Here is a 23038-nt window from a genome sequence, read left to right as displayed (position 1 = left end):
ATGCATGCCCTTGTGAACACATAACACACAAACTCCAGTAGAACGGAGAGGTATGTTCCTCGGAGAAATGCTTAACCTTGAAGTGAGCTGTCGCCAATTTAAATGAGGTAGTCCCTGGCACTAAAAGAAATAAAGGGATGAGTCCCGGCTGATGCATGGGATCATCTATGGACATTGTCATACATCAGCTAGGAAAGACATGCATAATTCAATCTCTATCTGTTCTTTCTCTCTCTCCATCCTTTAGCCCCATGTGGAGGGGATCTGAAGGCTCCCAGTGGGATCATCCTCTCCCCTGGTTGGCCAGAACTCTATAAGGAGGCCCTTAACTGTGAATGGATCATTGAGGCTCCTCCGGGCTACCCCATCAAGATCATCTTCGACAAGTGAGTCACCCACATAACAACCGCTGCTGCGTCACTGATTTTTTTTTTTTTTTCCCAGAGCAAGCTTGGATTTTTCTTGATTTTTACCTTTTTTTTTATTTTTAGCGTGTGCTCACATTCATTCCACTGCTCTCTGTCACTTTCTGTAATCTCTTTGATGTCTTCTTTTTCTGACAGGAATGCAGTAGATCGAATGCACATTAACATACGCTCCCATCTGGTATAACACTATGTTTTATTAAGCAAGTGCTCATAAGTATTTGATTCTTCCATCTGATACCCTTATCCCCGGAGATATCCTTATAGTTTACACACACACACACACACAAAGAACATGCGTCTGTAATCACATGTAAGTGGAGCTGGTCTGTCATGTGGAGCTACAGAGACAGAGCAGATCATTTGGCCTGATGTTTGAGAGTGAGAGAGAGACGTACAGTCATAGGATCAAACGCTACATTAGCGTTTCACCGAGGCTCATCCTTGCGAGCCCATCTCGTCCCCGTCTCTGGAATGATAGCACGGCATGCAAAATGAATACAACATAAATGTTTGTTGCTCTTTAATTTTTATGTAACATCAATAAAATATCACAAACCGCTTCATTTAGATGACATGGTTCTGAAACTAAGCAATTTATTCATGGCTTTGAAGATGAAGCAGCTCTAGCGACAAAGACAGAAAAACACAAGCGTGCACACACACACACACACACACACACATGCGTGCTACGCTAACTAAAGCGTGCCAAGTGTCTTAGGATTTTCTGAAACCAAACGTGCAAAATAGATGAAAACATTACCTGTTTCACCATAAAGCATGTTGAAATTAAAATGGTAGTATAACCATTTCAGATTCTGATCTTCAATGAAAGCGTGTTTGATTACAGCACTCACAGTAAATACTAAGTAAGTGAGTGAATGTGATATGAACGTATGTTAGGAGCATTCTCTAGTGGTACAGCTTGCAATGTGGGTTTTTATTGCATCAGTGAAAATATGGCAAAAGGCAGTGACAGCACTTTGGTGATTTTTTAGCCTTCAAAGAGGTCTGTGCCTGAAGTGTGGTCAAATTTTGCTTTTTATGTGAGTGTTGAGGAAAACTTCTACAGTAACACAGACTTTTTAGAGGCAGGCTGCCTCTAAATTTCATGTTAATGCACATTTGATACGGTTCCCATATGTTTAAATAGGATATTGGCAACGTTGTTACATTAGTAATCAAGTTAAAGAACTAATTAAATTCAACCCTCTTGGTTTTAGCATGTTGGTTTAAAGCAAAATCATACTGTCGTCAAATCTTGTTTAAATTATTCATCTCAGTAAGCTTCATTTCAGCCTCAATGTCTTTATTCAGTTTGCAAAAAATGTGACGTTTATGATTTTTAATTGAGGCCAAACGTCAACTGCAAATTAATCAATTTTATTTGGAATCTCTGCACTGGTTTTCAGTTGGTCCAGTAATTGGATCATTAGTACATTTCCTTATTAATTTTGAATTCCACTGAGTGTTGCCCATTTAACCAAAAAAGCAGATTAACCAACCCAGGGCAAACATGAGCCGTAGGCCTCTATTCACTCCCTGTTTGTAGTCATTTGGTGAAATGCCAATTATTTAGTGAGGCCCTTGTAAATTTAGTCACAGCCTTTAGGTTCTTACAATTTTAGTTGATTTTCAGTATAAGTGTTGTAATTACCAAACAAAAGCAAAAACCACAGAGGGCTGTTTAGAGATTACTGTAAATTTGACTCAGCACAAAACCTAATGAGAATCCTCGGCGAAACTCCAGCTAGAGAGAACAGATGATAGACTTAATGTTATGTAGGGCAGCTATTCTCAACCAATTGGGGTCGCGAGATGATTTCTGGGGGTCGCCAAATCATTTTGGAAGTCAGCTCTGTCTCCACTGTGTTAAAGTGTTCATGTGTTAATGTGTTTTAGTCTTTTTGGTAACTTAATGTCTTTTTTTTGTTGTCATATTGTGTCTTTTTGTGTCTTTTTTTGATCATTTTGTGGTCAATTTGTGTCTTTTTTAGTCATTCTGTTTCCTTTTTTTGTCATTTTCTGTCTTTTTTTAGTCATTTTCTGTCTTTTTGGTAATTTTATTTCTTTTTTGGGTCATTTTGTGTCTTTTTTGGTCATTTTGTGTCTTTTTTGGTCATTTTGTGTCTTTTCTGGTAGTTTTGTTTCCTTTTTTTTCATTTTGTGTCTTTTTTTATCATTTTGTGGTCAATTTGTGTCTTTTTTGGTCATTTTGTTTCCTTTTTTTGGTCATTTTGTTTCTTTTTTGGGTGATCTTAACTGTGTGTGTGAGATTATGTTCAGTGAGCGGGGGTCGTGGACAACATGCATGTTAAATTGGGGGTCACGACTCAAAAAGGTTGAGAACTACTGATGTAGGGTACCCTGTATTTTACTGTATATTGTATTTTTGTTTTCATGTGAAGCATAAATACCTCTGTTGACTTTTTCTGTTCTCAGGTTCCGCACAGAGGTCAACTATGACGTCCTGGAGGTGCGCGATGGACGTTTTCCCTCGTCACCTCTGATTGGTAGTTACCAGGGTACCCAGGTTCCCCAGTTCCTCATCAGCACCTCCAACTTCCTGTTCCTCCTCTTCTCCACCGACAAGAGCCACTCGGACATCGGCTTCCGCATACGCTACGAAAGTAAGTTTGAGAACTTGGCAACACAAAATCCACAGTGCACCCAAAGATATGGGACAAGGAGAGGCTTCTAATATAATGAATCTATTACAATACAGACACACAAGACTGGTGAAAGCTATTCAGTCTTGGTTGTAAATACAATCTCCGTAGCCTCTCAATTTCACCGTGAAGCCATTCTTATTCGAACACCTATAATTAAAAAAGTAAATGAGGTGAGATTGTTCTGTCAGACTTCCCTGCCTTGGCACATAATGCCACGCTCAAAATTTCACTTACATGCACTCACACAGTTTTTTTTTCAAACCACACACCAGTCTGTACTCATGGCAAGGCAAGTTTATTTATATAGCACAATTCGGAAACAGGGACATTCAAAGTGCTTTACAGGGGCAAGATTAAAATACATAAAACACATTAGAAGACATTTAAAAGCGGATTTAAAAAAAAAAAAAAAAAAAAGTGAATGAATAAAACATTTAAGAGCAAATGAATAAAAATTACAGGTTAAAATGGAAACAGAAAAGTCTTCAGACTTGATTTAAAAGAGCTGAGAGTTGCAGCAGACCTCAAGTTCTCTGGGAGTTTGTTCCAGAGATTTGGTGCATAAAAACAAACGTGTACAAATCCAACCCGTAAAACAGTCTTATCCTCATTTCTACCTCTGTGTTACCCACACTGGTAACCTTTTGCACTTTTCTGTGATGAATCTCTGCAAAGCTTCAATAATTTACTCTGAGTGTTACTTAGGCAGAAACTATGCAAGGTGCAGCAGGAAAATAGGGCTGAAACTTCTCACTGGTTTATTCCTGTTAAAAAAGGATGTAGTGGTGAATTATTAATCAGGATTGCTTTGAGAAACTAAACCGCCTTTTAACGTCTCTTGACCTCCACTTGACCGATTGAAAATAAAATATATCAGCCTAATGACACTGAAAGCAGGTTGATTTTCAATCTCTGTGCCTCTTATGTTTTTCTTCTTCCTCCTTTTTTGTCCTCTTCCTCTGCAGCCCTGCAGTTACAGTCGGATCACTGCGTGGACCCTGGCATACCTGTCAACGGGCAGCGCCACGGCAACGACTTCTACGTGGGCGCTTTGGTGACATTTAGCTGTGATGCAGGCTACACACTTAGTGACACAGAGCCTTTAGAATGTGAACCCAATTTCCAGTGGAGCCGCCCCCTGCCTAGCTGTGATGGTACGTTCCATAATATTGACCTAGAAATGAATAGCCTGCTGCCAGATTTCTTCCTATTCATAAATGGGATTAAAGCGGAATTCATTGTCGTATGTTATTCTAGACCGAACATGAGAAATCGTCTTGAGCACTTTGCTTCACGTTGCATCACGTTTAAATAGCTTATTTATTTCGGAGTTATTATAAAATCCATAGAAGATGATAATGCTTTCTTTCAGCAACTCTTGTTTTAGACTTTAAAAAGTTTCTGCCTCATTTCATCATAAATGTTTTATATGTACGGCTGTGAGCTTGCCCTTTGATGTTCCCCTTTTTCTCATCTGTAAATGCTTTTATATTTAAGGACAGTATTGATTTCTGCCCACTCCGTAATGATATTGATGATACCACTCTCTCTTTTTTATGCCGTCTTGAAGGGCACCTCTTGTAAAGTCTACTTTACCACATTGTAAATGCACGGACGCAAGTTTTGCAGTTTTTGGGGAAATTTTATTTCTGTCTTCATCCACTTTGTTTTGCCCTCTCTGATTTTTGCCTCTCCTCTCGTTTTTCTCCCATCCATCTCCTGCTGTTTCCATTCGCCCCGTGTCATCAGCATTGTGTGGAGGTTACATCCAGGGCAACTTCGGCACCATCCTGTCACCTGGCTTCCCAGACTTCTACCCACACAACCTGAACTGCACATGGATGATCGAGACCTCCCACGGCAAAGGTTAGCACACAAATTCTGTGTCAACACATGCAGCAGTCAAATTCAATTTCCCTTACAATGTCATTTCCCCCCACTGAGTGGCCTTTTTTATTTTGCCGAACAAGCTGTCTGTGTGAAAGCGGAGTGCTGAGAGGCTGGCCTAGGGCTACCGGAGCACGGGACGCTCTCCAGTCGTGTCACCTTTGGTGGAGCGCTCACATCAAATTGACACAGACTTATTTGTGGATGCTGTCTCTCTGCGTGGGCGGAATGTGTTTGATAAGTAGGGAGACAGGGAATTGATGCTGTATGCATTTTGAAACAGAAAATATTGTGACATATAAATCCAAAGACTTCAGTCTGTTTCCAGCAAATGCAAGATTTTGTCATGTCATTAGTTGAAAACACTGCCCTAACCCTCTGAAACACAACAATTGATTTTCTTAGTGAAGAGAGGTTTTTTGGGGGGGGGTTTGTGATGTGAAAGTGTTGAAAGTGTGAAAACGTTGCCAAACAGTGCATCTTAGCTCTTACAAATATCACTTTAATTTGAATTCCATAGATGAATAGGCATTGATGATTCCATAAGTTCAAAATATATACAGTACAGGCCAAAAGTTTGGACACACACCTTCTCATTCAATGCGTTTTCTTTATTTTCATGACTATTTACATTGTAGATTCTCACTGAAGGCATCAAAACTATTAATGAACACATGTGGAATTATGTACTTAACAAAAAAGTGTGAAATAACTGAAAACATGTCTTGTATTTTAGATTCCTCAAAGTAACCACCCTTTGCTTACTAGAATATAAGACATGTTTTCAGTTATTTCACACTTTTTTGTTAAGTACATAATTCCACATGTGTTCATTAATAGTTTTGATGAATCTACAATGTCAATAGTCATGAAAATAAAGGAAACGCATTGAATGAGAAGGTGCGTCCAAACTTTTGGCCTGTACTGTATCTTCAAGAATCACGTTACATGTTGAACTTGAACAATTTATGGCTGAGCATACGGTGAAAAAAAGCTCCCTAAATAATGTGTATTATACCTAAAAATAAATATTAAACATATTTAGAATGGAAAAATAACCACAGATCAAATACCTACTTTGGAAACTGCTGACATTAGTCCAAGAGAGAGCTGGGGGGTCAGTGGGAGACGGCTATTATGAGTCTTACAGGCTAAAACTGTTGCAGTGGTCTTGTTTAGAGTCTGGGTTGTTGGGATATGTAGTTTTTGTCCAAATTCAGTCAGGAATAGGTGCTACTACACAGTTTCAAATAGATGTTGCAATTTTACATCGAGGGGCTCGGTGCAAATTCCAACTTGCAGGAATATATTTGTTGAACATATACTATAATGATGGGAAAAACTCCAATTTCACACACATTTTAATCATAAATCTTTCTCATTCAGGTGTCCAGTTCACCTTCCACACCTTCCACCTGGAGAGCCCTCACGACCACCTGCTGGTGACGGAGAACGGCAGCTTCTCTCAGCCCCTCTGGAGACTAACAGGCTCCACACTGCCCCCGCCGCTCAGCGCAGGCCTGTTCGGGAACTACACGGCTCAGATCCGCTTTCTCTCTGACTTCTCCGTTTCCTACGAGGGATTCAACATCACTTTCTCTGGTAAGAATGGATTTAATGGACTTAGTCACTCAAAAGGCTGCGAGAGCGAAAGAGGGACGGCTGAAAGTGGCGGTCACAGTACTGAAGCATGCAAATCATTGAGAAGAGGCCGAGCGGCCGGGCTAAGAAATGTTAGAACATTAAGCATTTGAGGTTCACGCTGAGAGCGGATGTCACTTAAAGTATGGATCAGAGATTAGCGTGGCCGGCTAATTACAGAGGTCTGTTATGAGAGGTTATTGACACAAACAGCGGTGCTTAGTTACAAGGAGACCTTAAGAAACAAGAAGCAAATCATTATCCAAGTATGTGTCCTAGAACTGTGTAATTACAGCCACTCCAGAGTGAATAATGAAATGGTTAACATCAAGAGAATTGATTAATTTTAAATTAATCAATTAGGATAGAGCACAGATGGCCCTTACCCACTGAGAGCATCATTTCAGCTCCTTTTGCTCTCACAGAGTCCCCATATTTAAACACCGAGAACCCCAAAACAGTATAAAGAACATCATAAATTCTAATTGACGTGATTCAAACATCTAGCTTTACTGGAAGGACGCAAACAATGGCTGAAAGAATTGAGGTCTGAGTGTTGAGCCTTATTACTTGGCCCCTCGAAGGCACATGGTGCTTTATTGATTGTAGTAAATGACATGTTATGTAGGATTGTGTGGTTTAGATGTAATCTGGGACTTTGAGGGCATTTGATTAAATGATCGCTGTGGTTGGCAGTTTTCTGGAAAAATACAGCATTTGAAAATACAGCCACCCTGCTGCAGCTTCACTCTCTGTCCTCAACAACCACAAGTGCATCTACTCCTCCACTCCCACTAGACATATTCACCTGGTTCATACAGTAACCTCTTTGAGTACTCGTTATTAATTTCCTTGATCCCGATGCCTTTATACAGCAGCAATTCTATGACAATTGCATCCTGTTTTCTCTGCAAACTGATGGGCCTGTAAAGCCCTTTGAGATGACAGACTGTGATTTGAAGCTCTAGCCAGCTACAAGAACATGTGGTTGAATTAGCGATAGCCTTTGGCTACAGTTAGCAGAAGGCTAAATTATTAGCTTTGTTTTCTCTCCATCTCTGAAGCGCTTTGCAGATGAAAACACCGGCTGCATCGTCCTTATGTGAGACTCTTATTTGAGAGGTCCATCTTCCTTATTTTTGGGTTACTTTTTAGTGCAGGCTAGTGTTGCCAGTGCTGGAATAGCAACTTTTCCTGCAGGATTTTCTGCTGTTAAATCCGACTTTTTCTCTCATCACAGGCAAGAGGAGGTGCAGAATTATTGTTTTCTCTCAGATCTACACTACTGGTCAAAAGTTTTAGAACACACCAACTTTTCCAGAATTTAATTGAAAATGATGCAGTTTAATGTCTCAGTGTACTCTGAAATTAATGCACATTTGCAACATTTAAAATTCTTGATTGAGCATGATAGTGTTTTGAAAGTAAAAAAAAATGATTCAAAATCACATTTTATGTTGGACTAAAGGACTAAAAAAAAGACACAAAATGACCAAAAAAAAGACACAAAATGACCAAAAAAAGAAACAAAATGACTTACAAAGACATGAAAAGAATTCAAAAATGGACAAAAAAGCCCAAGACTCCATAGAGTTAAGTTGTTAACCCATTTCTTGTTCCCTGAAAAAGGCCTACTTGTATAATTCTGAAATGTACATTATCTTTCAGTTTTTGTTAAGCTTACCTTTTTTTATTTACCTCTGGCAGTTCACCACTTACCTTTGTACCCTTTCAAGCTGTTCATTTGACTTGAACTGCTTGAATTTCAATAAAAAACTGGAAAAATTGGGGTGTTCTAAAACTTTTGACCGGTACTGTACTTGAATTAAAAACTGCCTACTCTAGTTTTAAGCATTGTTCACCTTTCTGTTTATCACTGGGAAAAACTTGTAAACCTTCCAAATCATGACAAAAAAACATCACAGTTACCTCTTGACACTCACACTTTCTTTCCATTCTTTCTGTGTTTTTCCAGAGTATGACTTGGAGCCCTGTGAGGACCCTGGGATCCCCCCCTACAGCACCAGGAAGGGGCTTCAGTACGGGGTGGGGGACGCCCTCATCTTTTCCTGTTTCCCTGGTTACCGACTGGAGGGTCCGGCGAGGGTGATCTGCTTGGGGGGCAGGAGGCGGGTGTGGAGCTCCCCTCTGCCAAGGTGTGTTGGTAGGTGGTCACATGCTTTATTTTGGCTTTTATCACTCCCCCTCTACCCCCCCGCCTCCACAATACCATGTTGCCACACTAACCCTTTCACATAGTGTACACCCACCCATAAAGACATTTACAGAGCTGTCAGTCATATGTGAGACGAGGCATTTCCCTTTCAATTCTCTTCATTATCGTCTCTCTGTCCACCCACGTCTGCCTCTTCATTGGATAGCTTCCCAGAAACAGCTTTTTTGACTTTGTCCAAATTATATGGAGCAGCAGCTCTAATGAGGATGACACTAACGAGCTGAAAAAATGTTAATTATTGATGTTGCTTTTTGCTCATGCCTGGGAAACATGACAAGTCAAACTGAAAGGATTTAGGTCAGTGTGTTGATTCAATGAAGCACCCAACCTTAAAAAGGCACATTAAAGTAAATATGAAAGCAAATTGTACCTTTTATGGTGCTAACAATAGGTAAAGCACACACTATGGCAGTGATTGACCTATTTGTGTTTGTCCTTAGCATGCTACTTTCTGTAAAAGCTCCACAAAGAAAACAACTGTGAGATGATTTAATTGCTTCATGGGAATATTTTAGTCTTTGCTCTTTTTTTTGTTTCCAAACATAGGAAGTAATTTGTATGTGTTAAGATTTTGACACTGTATTGGAAACAAGTAATTACAGTTTAGTAAATAGATTTTGGAGAAGCCACATTTATTTTCTTCACCCTCACCAATAGGATCTGATTTGTTCCTAAATGTTTGCTGTGAGTGTTGAGGCAGGTGTTAAGTAGGTCACGCAATTTCAATGTATTAACATTTACTTGACTGCCTGTTTCTGCTCCTGGTATCCTCATTTATTGTTGGAATAAACATGCTAGCTTGTAGTTTCTTGATATTTGTTTTTGCTTCCTCTGAATCCAAACTTTAAAGAATGACAGCGATGACATATTTTATTATTTTTCACACTTTATGGAAGTCAAATTCAGCTATATTTTAGAAACTCAATAATTCTCTATATACCTCTCGGACATCCCCATCACCTCACCTCATCTTACCTCGCCTCACAAGATAAAATCCTGGCTATATTTGTGGTAATTTAAATTCTGGCAGCTATTTTTCTGTAGAAAACTTTGTCCTTCTTTTTTTCCCACTCTTTCCCTGATGTGATACAGAAAAAGGCAATTTTCAAATAGAACTGAAATTACTGTTAATCATATTCAGATTGCATTGTGATTATGATGATGTGCCACTCAACATTCAGGTGTAGTCACTGACCATATCCCTCTCCCATCTCCCTCTGCATGACATCATGAATAAATACACTGCCAGTTTCAAGCATATAGCGATTGACATGTCCTCTGCTCTCTCCACCACCACCTCCTCCTCTCCTCCTCTCTCCTTCTCTCCGTCTATCTCTCCGCTCCCTCTCTTTTTCTCTAGCTGAATGCGGCTCATCCGTGACTGGCATGCAAGGGGTGCTGCTCTCACCCAACTACCCCGGTTACTACGGCAACAACCACGAGTGCATCTACTCCATCCAGACGCAGCCCGGCAAAGGCATCCAGCTCCGAGCACGAGACTTCAGGCTAGAGGAGGATGACATACTCAAAGTGAGGGGGTGGGGGGTGTCATACCCTCCCTGAGTGTGTGTGTTTGCAGGCTTGTTAGCATATCTGTGTGTGCAGACCTGATCATTCTAATTCGGATGCATCCTCCCACTCTGCCTCTCTCCCTTGCAGGTCTTTGATGGCAGCAGTAATAAGGCTCGTCTGCTGGGGGTGTTTACAGGCAGCGAGCTGCTGGAGACAACCCTGAACTCCACCTCCAGCTCCATGTGGCTGGAGTTCGTCAGCAATGCGGATAACACCAGCAAAGGCTTTGAACTGCACTTCATTAGTGAGTCACACACAAACACCCACCTTTCCTTGCATTTAATATACATTTTAGCACAGTTTGTTTGCTTATATCTAAATTTCCAAACCTGTTTGTTGCCTCTGCCACATAAAAACACATTCTTTCTTATCTCCTACTCCTTATACTTTCCTTCATTGCCTTTTTTTTTCTCTCTCTTCAAGGTTTTGAGCTAGTGAAATGTGAGGATCCAGGTGTTCCCCAGTTCGGCTACAAGCGAGAGGACAAGGGTCATTTTGCTGGGAGCAGCGTGTCTTATAACTGTGACCCAGGCTACACCCTGAAGGGCCCCGAGGTGCTGACATGCCTGAGGGGGGAGAGGAGGGCGTGGGACAACCCCCTCCCACTCTGTGTTGGTAAGTCAGATGTTCCTCCAAGGGGTTGAAGATCAAATGTGTCCATGCTGTGGGCAGAAATATTAGTTTCAGTATCATTTTGGGTTTTGCTGATGTGTTCTTGCATTATATTTACCTTACTTTGCTACAACCCCAAATCCAAAAAAAAGTTGGGATGTGTAAGGATTTGCAAATCCTTTAAGACTCACACTCGTTTGAATACAGTACAAAGGCAATATATGCACTGGTGGAATGTAACTAAGTACATTTACTCAAGTACTGTACTGCCTGCATGGGGCTAATGTTGTTATAACATATATCATATATTTATCATATCGTAAATATTATATATCGTTAGCCTCATAGCATAATTGCCTAAGTCATTTTTTGGCCAAATTGTGATATCTGCCTAAGGTAGTTCATGTTTCTTCACCTTTCTAGACAATAAATGTACTTTCAGTCAATCAAAGGGATTAGGAGAAGTGTGTTTTTACTTTTAATCACATTTCTGCAACAAGGTATGATGAAGTGATGTAAACGCTAGCAAAACACTTTTAAAGAGAGACTTGTAAAGAGATTTGTTTTGACTAGAAATAAGACATTTTGACAAGATATAAGATAAGTATTCTTGGTTAGATTTAGAGTTTTTGCAGTGAACCTGTTCATATATTTTCGGAATAGCATTCAGTGAGCAGAAGTACTCTGTGTTCGTTCCAAAAAAAGACCAGTGTGATGTATGTATCGTTTTTTTCTTGTTTTCCGAAACACTCAAATATGACTTAGGCAAATATGCTATGAGGTTAACGATATTTCCACTCAGTAACAGACTGGCTCCTGATGTTTCTGTCCTTACCTCAAATTATAGTTTTACAGATATGACAAGCAGCACTGCTGTGCCCTTTTTTGTGAAGTTAAGCCTTTTTTGGGCCATTTCTTCTTCTCTGGCATGACTCATTCTTTTTGCAAGTTTCCAACAGTGCAAACATGAATTTGACGTCATTGTTTTGCAATGCATGTCAGAAAAACATGGCGGCATCAGTGAAAGGAATTGATAAGCTCAGAGGCATGCGATTCTGATGGACGGGTTCTCACTTCTCATCCCTACAGAGGAAAAACTCACATCCTTTATTTAAGTTGAGGTATTTATACCACCATGTAAATATATCCTGGTACAAGATTTGAAAGTTAAGTTTAGGATTATGTTTGTTTGTTTGTTTGTTTGTTTATTCAGCCTTTATTTAAGCAGGTTTGTCCTATTGAGATTCGGGATCAAGGGAGACCTGGCCAAGAATAGCAACAACACAATAAAAATATCAGACAAACATACAGATTTGAGGAACATTAAAAATGATCACGTAAAACATTTGCACACAGACAACCTGGACTTGAAGTTTAAGATCAGTCTGGATATTATTCCAAGCAGTAGGTGCAGAAAAGCAAAAAGCTTTCTTCCTCAGTTCAGTTCAGGTTTTGGCAACAACAAATCACAGAATATCCAGAGAACAAAGATTATGATTTCCATATTTCAAGTTTTAAAGAGAAGGTAAGTAAGGCAGGAATTTTGCCAAGAATGGCTTTGTAAAAAAAAAAACCATAGCAATGACTGAGGTGCCGCGCACATAAAGCAAACCAATTTGCTTTTGAGTGTAAAACATGATGGTGAGCAGGAGAATGTCAGAGCTCCATGCCCTGTATCCAGCATGTAAAGACAATGAGCAGAGGCATTACTTTTATACAACACAAGCCCAATACCAAATATGTTGTGATACAGAATGTATCAAATGCAGAATTCAGAGTGCACATTTACCAAAAAAAACAAAGTTTCTTAGTTTTAGCATTAGATATCTTGTCTTTTACGGTATTCAAATGAATGTAGGTTGCAAAGGATTTGCAAATTACTTCACTCTGTTTTCATTAAATTTTTCACAATTTGTCCCAACTCTTTTGGGTTGTTTATGATATTATTGGATTGTTATAATGCAGCGGTTTGACGTTGCAGCTGGAGCTCAAGATTTGTTGTATAATCCGAATCAACTACGTTTATTGTATTAATTTCGTAAACTGTATGAACCAGCCTAATATGCAATCAAACCAGCAGCTGAGGTTTTGACATAACTGTAATGAAGTAGAAGTGCTGTATAGAAAACAACAGAGAAACTAAAAAATGCATTTAAATGCAGTTCATTAGGTACTTTTCACCTCTGGTTATGTGAGCTACCCTATAGGAGGTTACCTACTGCTATGTAATGTTCTGATATATGCTATTCTGCCTTACATCACACCGTCTTATTACCCTTTCTTACATCACCAAATGTTAAAGTTCAGTAAAAAGTTCAGGTGGGTGAATCAGCCTTGTGTTATATTGCATTTTATTACAGTACGTATCAGTGGCTGCTGCACTGTTTTGCACACTGCTAATCTTAACCAGTTTTTTTTTTTTTAATGTCTGACCTAGTTTCTCATCCTGATAACAATGTGAATATGCCGGCGCAGGTTTAGGAAAGCTCTGTGGTTTGCTTTAGTGCTGCTATTTTGGGGCATCCATTCGGTTGTTTCCCCAGCACCTTATTCAGCGCATTATCTCATCGAAAAATGACTGTGCTCTATTCAGCTGCATATATTCATATTGCATCATGATTGCAAATTCCCCCTTTTCACATTATTTATTTTTACTAAAATAAGACTCTCTGTATCAACAGCACAGACGAGCACATAGGCAGGTTTTTTAACCCGTCGCTTTTGGAGGCGGGAAGACTTTCAAAATCAATTTTATGGAGATAATTTCTCCATTAGACGATATATCCATGCAGAGTTCACCTACAGTTCACCTGTCAGTTGACACAAACATCGTATGTGTTATTATTTTTCAAAACTATTAAACTGATATACATACACATACACATACTGCCTATATGGTGTCATGGTAACAAACCCAAAGCAATTTTAAGGGATCTTCTCCTGGGCGACATTTTGACAGAGTTTCTCAGAAAGCAGCCAGCAGCTCGGAGAGGAAAAACAGGCAGGTTGGTGTTCTTTGACATCAGCCAAGGTGATTAGAATAATATTGCTTGGCTCCCATTTCAACCCAAACTGACAGGTAATTTCATGACTGGGTATAAACAACATTCAGCATACTGTATATCTCTGAACAGGCTTGTCCTCCCCGTGCCCCTTTCACTGCAGATGATAGCCCAACAGCCAGAGTGAATTTGGGAGCAGATGAGGGACTGCTTCTGTTTGTAATAGTGGGATTATTTTCTCGCGGCGGGGACACACTGAACACAGATGAGACGGCTGTAGCGAGCGGGGGAGAAAGGGGAATGAAATTGAGTTGAAAACAATAGAGAGAGTTCATATCCTGAAAGTCACAGAAGAGGAAAGTTGCAAGGTTGAATGTGTGAGCAGCTCCGGGTCGGACTCCGAGCTGTTAGCAGGGTTGTGTTTTATTGACACCAAATAGTGCAGTGCATGTCCAATATATATATAATTACATTTAGCACCTTTCATATAGCAGACCGCACATTTTTTACACATAAATATCTAACCGACAGTGTTTAATTAAGCTATTTCTGTCACTAGGGTTATAATAGGTTATAATAGTTTTGGATTTTTCATTAGTTTTAGTTTTAATTTCGTTGTGAATTTTTGTTTTCAAATTCAGTTAGTTTTAGTTAGTTTTAAGAGTGAGTTTGCTAGTTTTAGTTTAGTTTTTATTTTTTGAAAATGCTTAGTTTTAGTTTAGTTTTTATTAGTTTTAGTTTTTTTGTAATGGGCTATTTGTTAGGTGTGTGATTCAAAGAGGTCATAATAAATGTTTCCTTTATTTCCTTTGGTTTATCATCTCAGCCCCAATAAGGTTATTAACTCTTACAGTTCGGGGTGTTTTGTATTTTGGTTCTAGTGTAAACATCCCAGTCTCAGTAAACATATTCACCATGTGTTGCATGTTCAAATAGAAACACTGAATTATGAATGAAAAAAGTTGACAAAAACGAAAACTAAGGACATTTTCACTATAATTTTAGTTAGTTTTAGTTAGTTTTGTAACCACAAAATACAGTTTCAGTTAGTTATTGTTTTTTAAAAACTCTAGTTTTTATTTTTATTCCAGTTAACGAAAATGTTTTTTCAATTCTAGTTTTCGTTATTTCGTTAGTTTTCGTTAACTATAATAACCTTGCTAGGGTGTCCATAATCAAACAGCAACAACAGACGGAATGACTGATGACACCGTAAAGTAGCAATGGATTATGGGAGTTGTTATTTTTATTGTTAAACAAACAGCCACGATGCTGGTGAAAATCTGACATGACTCCGATAGAAATAATATTCATGGACACGTTAATGTATTAAAGTTTTATTCACCATTGTAATTGCATTCTATAGCCTGTATAGTAACGTAAGCTTGCTATTTGACCATTAGAGGAGTTGACTACGTGATGTGGTGATGTCAATCATGGGGTCGCCTAATGAAGTTCAAAACAATCATTGTTACGTGATCAATTTTGAAATCTTACAAAAATGTAGGCTCTACTGGATTACTGTGCTTCTAAACCGTGGCAGAACAAATGCAACATTACTGTCACTGATAATAATTTTCTTAAGCCATTGTATGATTTATAATTACTCTTCTCATCATCTGGTGTTTCCTGTGTATTTATAAAATAAGCCCTACCTGGACAACAGTATAACATGCTGCTTACATAAATACATCTGTCACAATAATGCAATATTATATTTGGAATATATATAACAATCTTAAGCGGGGCCATTCTGCATAATGAGTACTTTTTGATCATTTAAGTTGATTTTGATGCTGATTCTTTTGGACTTTTACTGAAGTATGATTTTGAATACTTTTACTTGTAGTGGAGTAAATCTGCAGTGTGGTATTTTTACTTAAGTAATGGATCTGAATACTTCTTCCACCACTGTTAAAGGGTGTATGACATCACTGACAGGCCAGCCAATAAAAAAAGACCTTGAATAAAATGACAGATTTCTCCTGGTTAGACAATTTTTGGAAACATTTTGGATAATTTAAGTACACTACTTAACAGAATATATAACGTAGGTCTAGTAATTAAAAAAAAAATGTAATGCTGCATGATATATCTTGAAGTAAACTGTGTTTGTTTTATCTGTAGTGCGTCTTCTAGAAGTTTTATTTCCATATAGCCAACAACATAGCTTTTATTGTTCCAATGTGTCTTGTTTTGAAGGAACTGTAAAGAGCAGAGGGGGAGAAAAGGAAGAAAAGAACCTGAGTTGATTTTAAAAAGGTGTATGTGGAGACATAGATTGAAGGGGTAGAGTAGCTGAGGGAGTTACGGTGCCATGGCAGCACTGAGCAGTAGTTTCTTAGGTCATAAGGCAGGAAGAAAGAGATGGCTTCGTCTTACTGTGATAGATCACCCTTTTCTCTTTTCACTCCATGAAACAGCAAGTTTCTTTCAACAAGAAAGGCATAACAGAAGAAAGAAACCTTGAAGAGAGACTAAAAAACCTCAGCAATTGTTTAAAGATTGATATGTTCACACTTTTATTTCTTGGCACTTCTCTTCCCAAGACAGTGAACGCAGAAATGCCAATCAAATCTTAAGAATATTTTATTGTAACTAAGCATTAACTCTATTTCAAATGTGTGTGTGTGTGTGTGTATTGTTCTGTGTGTTTATGCTTTGACAGCAGAAACGATCCGAGGCCAGCTCTGGTGATTATTGCTGTTTAAATGTTTAATGCATGAGGGAGAGAGTGTGAAGGAGAGAGACAAGGAGAGAAACAAAGGAGGGATTTATTTGCAAACATAAGGAAAGTCATGTTTGTCAAATGGAAGGTGACAAAATGTTTATTCCTGATGTGTGTGGGGAACCAGCCTGATGCTGTGTCTCTATGTGTTTATGTTTTTTATGTTTTTATTAAAGGATCCCCATTAGCTTGTGCCGTTAGCCTGGCTAACACCAGACTATTCTCAAATGAGGTCTAGTCTGGCAACGAACAATGTATTTCTCCGTAGAGGAGGTGTGGTTTACGATCCTCCAGAGCCGTTTATTGGACGCTTAGAATGTCTATCAAAGCGTCTGTAGGTAGCTCTTAGCCAATCAGATCAGTTATACCAGATGACGTAGTAGAGCAACAGAGATGGATGTTTGTTGTGTGTGTGTCTGTGAGAGAGTGTTGCTGCTGCTTTGCTTCTCCAGTTCTCGCTTTCTGCAAGATTATTTATTTTCACGCTTTATTCCCCCTCATGTCATTCAGCCACACATCCACTGATTTTATGGGCAACAAACAAGCTGCTGCGGGCCTCTCGGCGGCTCCGCTGTCCGCGGTAGCGGGGCTATTAGCCGTTAGCGGCTATTAGCTATTCGCCTTTCAACTTTGGCTCTAAACTATTTAAAACACCATCTACAGCTAAAGAGAGTTTTGCGTCTGCAGCAGCCATGTTGGATCCGTAAAACTACAAGCTTCCAAGTGCCGAGTAGTACGCGTCATCGTCTTGCCGTCCCTCCCCGCTCTGTGATTGGATCCCTAAAACAGGGCTAAGAAAGCTTCCTGGATTCCAGACCCTTTCGCAGTTCGAAATTAAATTCGAGCGCGCAAGGCAGTCTGGGTATACCCAGGCTATTGTGCCGTGGCAGTTGGCTAGTCTTCCTGGGGTCAAAACATTCCAACAAGTAATACTCAACAGTCCTACAACAACTTTAACAGTAAAAATACATTCCAAAATACATTAGAAAAGCACAGCAGCACAAAAGTTCATTACAAAATGCAGCACAAATTTAAAAGACAGTTTGTAGAATCAAACCATTGAATTATAGCCATTTGGATTAAATGTTTAGGAATAATTGGTCAAATGCATTTGATCAGAAAACAAATAAAATACAAAAAAAAACAATACAGCTTTTACCAGTATCATTGATTGTAATCCTGGACATCATGAATCCAGGCAAACATCGCTTCTATAAAGAGTAGCGTCCTTTCAACCAAAATAAACGAAAATTAAAAATTTAAATAAACCCCCCCAAAAATATAATAAGCCCAACACCTAACATTAACCACTGACAAAGTACATCTTTAATTCTTTTTGATGGATATTTTGCTTTTTTCTTGACGGATATCAAGTGGTAAATCATTCCATATTTTACTTGCTCTATAAAGCTCTGTTCTTTTCACAGAATTAGTTCTTTGATGAGCTTGCACAATATCACCCTTGTCTGCCTTCCTGGTGTTATGTTTATGCACAGTATTACATGTGTGTGTCCTCTAGGGGTGTGCCATATCGTATCGTTCACGATAATTTGGGGGTTTTTTTTTTTGGTTAAAAAAAATGCATATCATGATATTGGCAATATTCCGACTTCTTGATGTAGTGGCGTAAGGTTAACATTAGCTAACAATTAAAGTTGTTTTAATCACAAAAAGCGACTTACTCTCTGTCGCTAAACACATGCAGCTTTCAAAATAAGAGCACAGTGTGTTAACAGACCACAGAACTTACAAGAAGACTGTCAAAATAAGATGCCTTAATAAAACATACAAGAACCTTTATTCTCCTTTACAAAATATCATTAAAATATGCCCCCGGAACCCCTAAATGGTTATTTTTATTATTTGCTCATACACATATTTTTTTTGTATTTGGCAACTGTTGAGATTTGCACTTCACACTACATTTTAGATTTTTATTTATTCATACAGACTAAAAAAATCACATTTTCTATATCTTTTCAAGTATTTCGTAATATCGTCAAGAATATCGTTATCGCAAAAATAGCCTGAAATATCGTGATGTTCTTTCAGGGCCATATCGCCCAGCCCTAGTGTCCTCTATTGTGTTTATTTACTTGGATCCTTAGTTGCTTACTTCTTTCTTGTCTGTCTGTCAGCATGTGTCGGCCATTGTTGCTGTATTTGAGCGCAGGATCTATTCGTCCCGGATGGTTTTCACAACCGTCATCATCATCACCACCACCATCACCATCATCATCATCAGTATGATTCCCTGACCTCCATTTTTCTCCTGTTTTGAAGGAGCTATTTTCCTCTCAGTGGAAGGAAAAGAAACAAGAACACTTTCACCCTCCTCTCGTCAGCCGAGACGCCTCAAAATGTTAACAAAAACACTTCAAGTCTGATGCTGTTGAAGAACGTTCATTCACTTTTTGGATAAGAGTAGGAGGTGGTAATTGAGGTGGGTGGGGTGGGTGGGTGAAAATTGCTTTTCAGCCGCAGAGCCTTTCTGAAGGCAATTCATTACTTGTAGCTGAAAAAAAAACCCTCCTCCATTCTTCCCACTGTTCTTGACAAAATGTTTTGGCCTCTGATTCTTCTTTGTTGTTTCATAGATATACTTCTTTGTGTTGTTGTCACATTTTTTGAGAGACTGAGCTTATGTCCCATGTGTGATGTCTACCTCGGAGGCCTATTATATATTGAACCATGATATGACGCCTGAAATATCGTATTGTTTACTACTGTCACTACTACAAACACACCCTGAAGAAAAATCTTCCACTCTCTTGGTATGATGTACTGTTGCCCAGTAGGTGTTAGGTTTGCACTGATTGACTGTGGGATCATACAGTATATCAGCAAATGATTGACTATTAGTTTTATTATACCAACATTGGGGAAGTTTTAACTACACTGTAAAAAAAAAAAAATGTTGTTTTTACGGTAAAAAAGTGGCAGCTGTGGTTGCCAGAACTTTACCGTAATAAATACGGTGCAACTTTTTGTAATATTACGGTAAAATGATATTGATTTCCCATTTAAGATGGCCATTTTATTCCATATTCTACCGTAAAAAATAAAACGTTTTTCCATCAAAAGAAACACTGTTCTGCCATATAATTGATAAGAAAATATTTTATAAATGATGCATGAATTAAGGATTTTACCATTAAATATTTAATTATATTTCTGTTGGAGATATGGTGTTTAGTACATTTAACAAAAACGAGAGAAAAAGTATTTTAAAATATAAATGCAAAAATGATGGCTTGTATATATATCACAGTATATTTTTGCTACAAACACGGTGCCAGTGTATTTTACAGTGGGGTAATGTATTTTTAAAAATTTAAAAATACTGCTTTGGCTGATATATATATTTACGGTGTTTCATTGTTACTGAAACTGAATTAACCCATTTATCATTTTACGGTCTTTTACTGTCATGGTTTAGCAGTTTTTCACCGTAAAATCGACAGACATTTTTTACAGTGTAACCTACACTGTTAAAAATCTTTGTAGAAATAACAGTAAAACACTGTCAAATACATCAGAAATAGGGCGTAAAATAAAAAATTTTATATCACCATATTAGATACTTTTAATTAATCAAAATCAAATCAAAGAATAGCACAAAACTTTTACTTTTTTCTGCCATAAAGTGGAAGAAACACACAGTTTTGCTGTAAAAATATAACATTTTCATGCAAAATTTATGGAGAAATACCATGGTGTGTGAATGAATGACACAATTACCCTAAAAATAACAGGAATACTCAGTCTAAATTACAGTTTTTGCTGATATTTGCATTTAAATTTAGAATAGAAAATCCACTCACTGTAATTTTTACGGTGAAGTTCTGGCAACCACAGCTGCCGGTATTTTACCGTAAATTAAACAGATTTTTTTTACAGTGTAGCATGAGAACTAAAAAACATCTCTAGAGGCTGCACCCTACTGTGCATTTAGAGACGTTTGTGGTGAAGCAACATATTTACTCGCTGAGTCATGTTCATCAGCTCAAATGACTGACAATAGGCTAAGTGTCTTCCTCAGACAGCCCCCATGGCTTCCTGGCTGCCTGAGAGCTACATTATGGTTGGCCTGCATCAACTACTGGGCGTTGGCCAACTACAGCAGTTTATGTTAATGATTAAGTTTCAATGGTACAGATCTGTGCTTCCAATTCAACAAGCCTCACCTCCAACATGCACTGTAAAAAAAATATGTTTAATTTACGGTAAAATACCGGCAGCTGTGGTTGCCAGAACCTCACCGTAAAAATTACAGTGAGTGGATTTTCTATTCTAAATTTAAATGTAAATATCAGCAAAAACTGTAATTTAGACTGAGTATTCCTGTTATTTTTAGGGTAATTGTGTCTCCATAAATTTTGCATGAAAATGTTATATTTTTACAGCAAAACTGTGTGTTTCTTCCACTTTATGGCAGAAAAAAGTAAAAGTTTTGTGCTATTCTTTGATTTGATTTTGATTAATTAAAAGTGTCTAATATGGTGATATACAATTCACTATTTCTGATGTATTTGACAGTGTTTTACTGTTATTTCTACTAAGATTTTTAACAGTGTGGCAAATAGGCTACATTTATAACATATACCATAATCACTAAAGGAAATGGGAACAGATAAACATTTGATTGATTGATTGAGAATTTATTTGAACACAAAATAAAAGATGAACATTTAAAAACAAACGAACAACAATAAATACAAGACACAAAATGAAACAACAACAAGACTTACAAAACACTTATTTGTGTTCAAAAGGAGTGGGAAGAAACCAAAGCTTATTAAATCCCTTCTCCCTGTGTTAATTTACTATATTCAGTTATATAACCATAATATTTATATATATATGTATGTATAACACACAACTCATTATTACCATTATTAACACACATAATTTGTTATTAACTTACAAAAACATATGTACACATACACCCATGTAGTCATAATGAGACAACAATGAACAAACAAACAACAATAACACACACTTTGAAAGTGCAAACAAGAGAGAGTAGGAGATTGAAAGAAAGAAGCTATCGCTAACTGCTCAACTCAAACAGCACAACTGTGGGATTAGCGAGAAAATCACTAAAAGGAGGAAATCGATACGATTGCTTGAGCAGAACTAGTATTTTTAAATGTAAAATGGATATTTAGAAGCTGTAATGAAGAACATTACAAAATTAACTAGGTTAAGCTAATGCTAACGCAGCAAAAATATGCTAATACAGAAGCATTAGCATCCTGAAATCAGGCAATATGCTTCCCATTGGACGTCAGATAAGTTTCATTGATTATAGTTGAAGCAAGTGGCCAGCATATGTTGCGTTCAATGTGGCCTGTCTGGTAAAAGAATTGCCTCTGGAAGACCTTGAGTAACATGATTGAGCAATATGAGCGGTAGAAACCATTGCCAACCCTAGTAGATGCTAATATCAGCCATATTGCCATTATGGTAAGTGTCTATCTGTTCTGTAGACACATAAAGTATATATCTTCTCTGATTTATCCCCGAAAATATACTTACATTTATCCAAACCTGTCAAAATGTCTTCTTTAACAGTTCCACTGAACTTGATTGCAATAGATTGAATGTTGTGTTGTTCAGTCAACAAGTCCATCAACTTTCAAAGGCAACGGGATGAGGTCATTGGTTGAGATGGTGGATTGCCTTGGCCGAGCCAAGGAGATCCTCATAGAGTATATTGAGTTGGCTGCTCTCCCTCCTATCATTCAAATTGGAAACAAGATGATGAAGCACATCACATTTAAGCATATGACTGCTATGTCAATAATTAATAATGATGAGAGGAAACTGATGTGGTGCACTTTACTGGAAGTGGGATTGTGCAGTTTCTGGCCTGTTAAGTATGTTAACCTTGCTGTAGCCTTTTTATTAATTTGACTTTGAGAACATTGATGAGTTTGTACTTATTTTGCACTTTCTATTACTCCTGCTCATTGCTCACTTCCTTAATCCCACTATCTTTGTGTTTCTTTTTTTTTTTTGTCCTTTTATAACTTTATTTTAGGCATTTTTAGTTATACAGAAATGAGCATACATACATACATATACAAACATACAAACTCAAAATATAATCCCATATTAGTACCCTCCCCTTATACCCTCCCATGGGACCAAGAGTATAAAAAAATTAATAAAAATAAATAAAATAAAATAAAATAAAACAAAATGAAACACAAGATCCAGTTCTGCAGAGGTATACCAATGGGCTAGTCAGACAGATG

The 23038-nt window shown here is 38.0% G+C and overlaps 1 protein-coding gene across 1 annotated transcript in view; it reads left to right on the top strand.

Annotated features, from left to right (window-relative positions):
- The window catches only part of csmd2 (CUB and Sushi multiple domains 2), a 358175-nt gene that overhangs the window by 195865 nt on the left and 139272 nt on the right, over positions 1 to 23038 (top strand). The window contains exons 17-25 of the mRNA XM_059350192.1: positions 248 to 386; positions 2868 to 3055; positions 4063 to 4251; positions 4847 to 4963; positions 6371 to 6586; positions 8601 to 8789; positions 10222 to 10391; positions 10521 to 10677; positions 10857 to 11048. Of these exons, the coding sequence (XP_059206175.1) occupies positions 248 to 386; positions 2868 to 3055; positions 4063 to 4251; positions 4847 to 4963; positions 6371 to 6586; positions 8601 to 8789; positions 10222 to 10391; positions 10521 to 10677; positions 10857 to 11048 (1557 nt within the window). The remainder of the gene's footprint in view (positions 1 to 247; positions 387 to 2867; positions 3056 to 4062; positions 4252 to 4846; positions 4964 to 6370; positions 6587 to 8600; positions 8790 to 10221; positions 10392 to 10520; positions 10678 to 10856; positions 11049 to 23038) is intronic.

The sequence above is a fragment of the Centropristis striata genome, chromosome 14, assembly GCF_030273125.1.
Source record: "Centropristis striata isolate RG_2023a ecotype Rhode Island chromosome 14, C.striata_1.0, whole genome shotgun sequence".
NCBI lineage: Eukaryota > Metazoa > Chordata > Actinopteri > Perciformes > Serranidae > Centropristis > Centropristis striata.
Note: the sequence above shows the minus strand (reverse complement) of the source record. Positions and strands in the feature narration are given on the sequence as shown.